This window comes from Talpa europaea (genome assembly GCF_964194135.1).
Source record: "Talpa europaea genome assembly, chromosome: 12".
NCBI lineage: Eukaryota > Metazoa > Chordata > Mammalia > Eulipotyphla > Talpidae > Talpa > Talpa europaea.
The window spans coordinates 35,253,269-35,257,406 of NC_140079.1; the positions used below are offsets into that span (position 1 = coordinate 35,253,269).

General features: G+C 35.8%; 1 protein-coding gene across 1 annotated transcript; it reads right to left on the reverse strand.

Annotated features, from left to right (window-relative positions):
- Nucleotides 1-3,464: 3,464 nt before the first annotated feature.
- LOC311182027 (small ribosomal subunit protein uS9-like) lies at nt 3,465-3,755 on the reverse strand (the record flags this gene model as incomplete). The annotated part of the gene is made up of 1 exon (XM_084250571.1): nt 3,465-3,755. One exon carries the CDS (start codon nt 3,753-3,755, stop codon nt 3,465-3,467), a length of 291 nt encoding a protein of 96 aa, XP_084106697.1.
- Nucleotides 3,756-4,138: the final 383 nt, after the last annotated feature.

A 4,138-nucleotide genomic window follows, 5' to 3' on the forward strand; every position in this document is an offset into this window, starting at 1 on the left:
CCTAATTGTACTTTTTAAACTCTGATTTGGTGAATTTAAATAAGTTTATTTCTATAGATTAAAAATAGTAGTCCAATTCCAACAAGAAATAATATAGCAGAAATAAGTGAAACTACCAATATCTTTATTTTCTTTTAATTATGTATCAGACTAGGGAGTCTTTAAATACTCTAAAAATTCTTAGGAAGCTGCACCTACTTTTAGGTTTCAGGAAATAATATGATCATAAAGATTAAAGTTATCACAGGAAAGTATAATCTTTTCAAAGACTGTGAGTCTCAATCTGTATTTAATTTTTCAAATTCTCTAATCTTTTTGATACATGAATTTTGTTATGACATTTCCAAATATTTCATTTATTACATTGTACTCTGATTTTTCAGGTTTATATTTTCTAATATAATTCATATAGTATAAAATTTACCCTCTTGAAATATAAAATTCAGTGTTTTTTTAGTGTATGTACAAGGATATGCAATCATAGATCTAATTCCAGAATATTTTCATCAGCCTCAGAAGAAGCCCATTATTATGCCTGTTCCCCTTAACTCACCTCCTAAAGCAAATGCTAATCTGTTTTCTGTCTCTCCAGATTTACCTATTAAGCACATTTCATGTAAATGAAATCATACAATATGTTACCTTTATATGCCTATTTCTTTCATTTAGCATGATGGTTTCAAGCTTCATTCATATTGTAGCATGTGTTAGTACACCATTCCCTTTGGAGGTGAATTATATTCCATTGTATGGATATGGTGCATTTTATTTATCCATTCATGATGGACATTTACATTGCTCTTACTTTTTGACTAGGATAAAACTCTACTATGACCACTTATAAGCAGGTTTTCAGGTAAAACATATAGGAAATAGAATTGCTACAGATGTAGAATTGTAACTCAAGAAACAAGAAAGAACTCAAGGAAACAACCTAATCTCACATCTCAACTAGAAAAAGAACAATAAAAAAACCCAAAACCAGTAGAAGAAAGGAAATAATAAAAATCAAAGGATAAATAAATGAAATAGAAACTAAAAAAAAAAAAAAATCCAAAAGATCAATGACACCAAAAGTTGGTTCTTCAAAAAAAATAAATAGACAAACCCCAGGCAGGCTCACAAAGGAAAAACGGGAGAAAGCACAAATAAATAGGATCAAAATGAAAAAGGAGAAATCACAACAGGCATGGCAAAAATCAAAAGAATAATCAGAAACTACTATGCACAGTTGTATGCAAACAAGTACAACAATCTAGAAGAGATGAACAAACTCCTACAACTCTACAATCACCCAAAGCTAGATAAAGAAGAAATAGAACACCTAAACAGACCAATTACAAGCAGTGACTGTGAAATGGTAATCAAAACGCTCTCCAAAAATAAAAAGTCCAGGACCAGATGAATTTACAAATGAATTCTATCAAACATTCAGAAACAAATTAGTGTCTATCCTTTATAAAATCTTTCAAAAAGTTGAGAAGGAAGGGATAATACCAAACACCTTCTATGAAGCCAACATTATACTAATACCAAAACCGAACAAGAACAACATAAAAAAAGAAAACTACAGGTCAATCTCTCTAATGAACAATGATGCAAAAATCCTCAATTAAATCTTAGCTATCAGAATCCAACCATATATCCATAAGATAATTCACCACAACCAAGTAGGATTTATTCCAGGGACACAAGGATGGTTCAACATCTGAAAATCTATCAATGTAATCTAATACATTAACAAAAAGAAATATAAAAACCATATGATAATATCAATTGATGCTAAGAAAGCTTTCGACAAAGCACAATACCCTTTTATGATAAAGGCCCTTGAAATTCTTGGATACAAGGAACATACCTCAACAGCATAAAGGCCATATATGACAAACCCATAGCCAATATTATTCTCAATGGTGAAAAGCTGAAAGCATTTCCATTAAGATATGGAACAGGACAAGGATGTTCACTCTCACCACTGCTTTTCAATATAATACTGGAAGACCTATCCACAGCAATAAGACAAGAGAAAGACATACAAGGAATCCAAATAGGCAACAAAGAAGTCAAACTATCGCTATTCGCAGGTGATATGATAATATACATTGAGAACCCCAAAACACCACAGAAAACTAATTAAACTAATCAATCATTTTAGTAAAGTAGCAGGATACAAAATCAACACACAAAAATAAGTAGCCTTTATATGCACAGACAATAAATCTGAAGAAGAAGAAATCAAGAAAATCATCCCTTTTATTATTGAAACAAACAAAAAAATCAAATACTTGAGAATAAACCTAATAAAAGAGGTAAAGGACCTTTACAAATATAACTATAAAACACTGTTAAAAGAAACAGAAGAAGACACAAAGAAATGAAAAAACATTCCCTGCTCATGGATTGGAAGAATTAATATTATCAAAATGGCCATCCTACCAAAAGCAATTTACAGAGTCAATGCTATTCCAATAAAAATTTCAATGACATTATTCAAAGAAATAGAGCAAATATTGATGAAAATCTATGGAGCCACCAAAACCCCCAAGTAACTAAAGCTCTCCTGGGAAAAAAAAAAAAATGAAGGGAATGGAACATAATAATCCCAGATTTCAAACTATACTGTAAAGCCATTGTAATCAAAACTGCATGGTATTGGTACAAGAACAGATACATGGACCAATGGAACCAAATAGAAAATCCAGAAATAAACCCAGAGATTTACAGTCAACTAAACTTTGACAAAGGAGCAAAGAATGTGCAATGGAGCAAAGAATGTTCAATAAATGGTGCTTGGAAAACAGGGTTGCTACATGCGAAAGAATGAAGTTTGGCTACTACCTCACACCATGCACAAAAAACAACTCAAAATGGATTAAAGAACTAGACATAATACCTGAAACCATAAAATATATAGAAAGAAATATAGATGAAACACTACATGACATACACCTCAGCAATATCTTTGAAGATTCATCACCCAGTATGTAAACTTGGGGAAATTATATATTTTTGCAATACTTATCAGCTTAATAGAGAATAAATTTGTTTTATCTACTCTAATGGATTTTACAAGCAAAGTCTTTATTCTTAAGGAAATTAAAGTTGCTGTTCGTTTGGTCTCAGTATACAAATCAGTTCTTAACATTCATTACAAGTTCTTGAATGATCTGGTCCTTGCTAATCTCTGCACCATCTCTCGTCAGTCTATCCTATCTACATGTGTGGCTAAAATAAAAAGTATGCTCAGCTACTTTTTTTTTTATTTTAATCTTAAAATCCAACAACCATCGTTTATTATAAAGATGAACAGCAAGCCTCGTGATGGGCTTATTGGTAGGATTTCTGGTAGTGAGCACCGGCTCCAGGGCCTCCGAACTTCTTGGATTAACAATGACGGGGATCAGCCACCAGCAGGTTCCGGTCATACTGGATGAGGATGTCTTTGATTTTCTTGGAGGCCTCATCTACATATTTCTGGTAATAGGCCACAGGGCTTTGGAGATGGACTGGCGGATGCCGTAAATCTGGGCCACATGACCACCACCCTTCACACGGACACGGCCAGCCAATCGCTCCTTACCCAGAAGCAGAACAGGTTCCAGCAGCGTGTACTGCAGCGTGCGCGACTCGATCATCTCCAAGTGCCGCCGTTTCACCTTGAAGAGGCCCTTGCCGGGTTTGCAGTGCGCCAGGGTTGTGGCGGTCTTCTTGCTTCCGAAGACTTGCACGAACTGCGGGGACCCCTTGGACAGCATTGCTGCAGATCCAGATGGGAGCTCCTCACCTTGCAGTGCCACCCTCAGCTACTTTTTTAATTTCAAGTCCTTAATTGCAATTTGCTTTTTTTTTTTTTAAGATTTATTTATTTATACAAGCGCTTGGGTACAGGCCAGAGGCGTGGGAGGGTGAGAGAATTCACCAAAGACGGAGCAGGGAGCAGAATAGGCAGAAGGACCGAAGTACACTGCTGAGGGGAGCAGCCGGCGAGGCAGGAGAGGTCTGCCATGTGTGAGTCTCCCTGGCCGGCTGGGAATGGAACCGGTGCTGCAGAGGCTGCGGACAGCTTCACAGCGCTGAGCTCAACCTGCTGTGCCACCTGGGAGGCCGAACTTGCTCTGTCTTGTGTCAAGGATTCCTC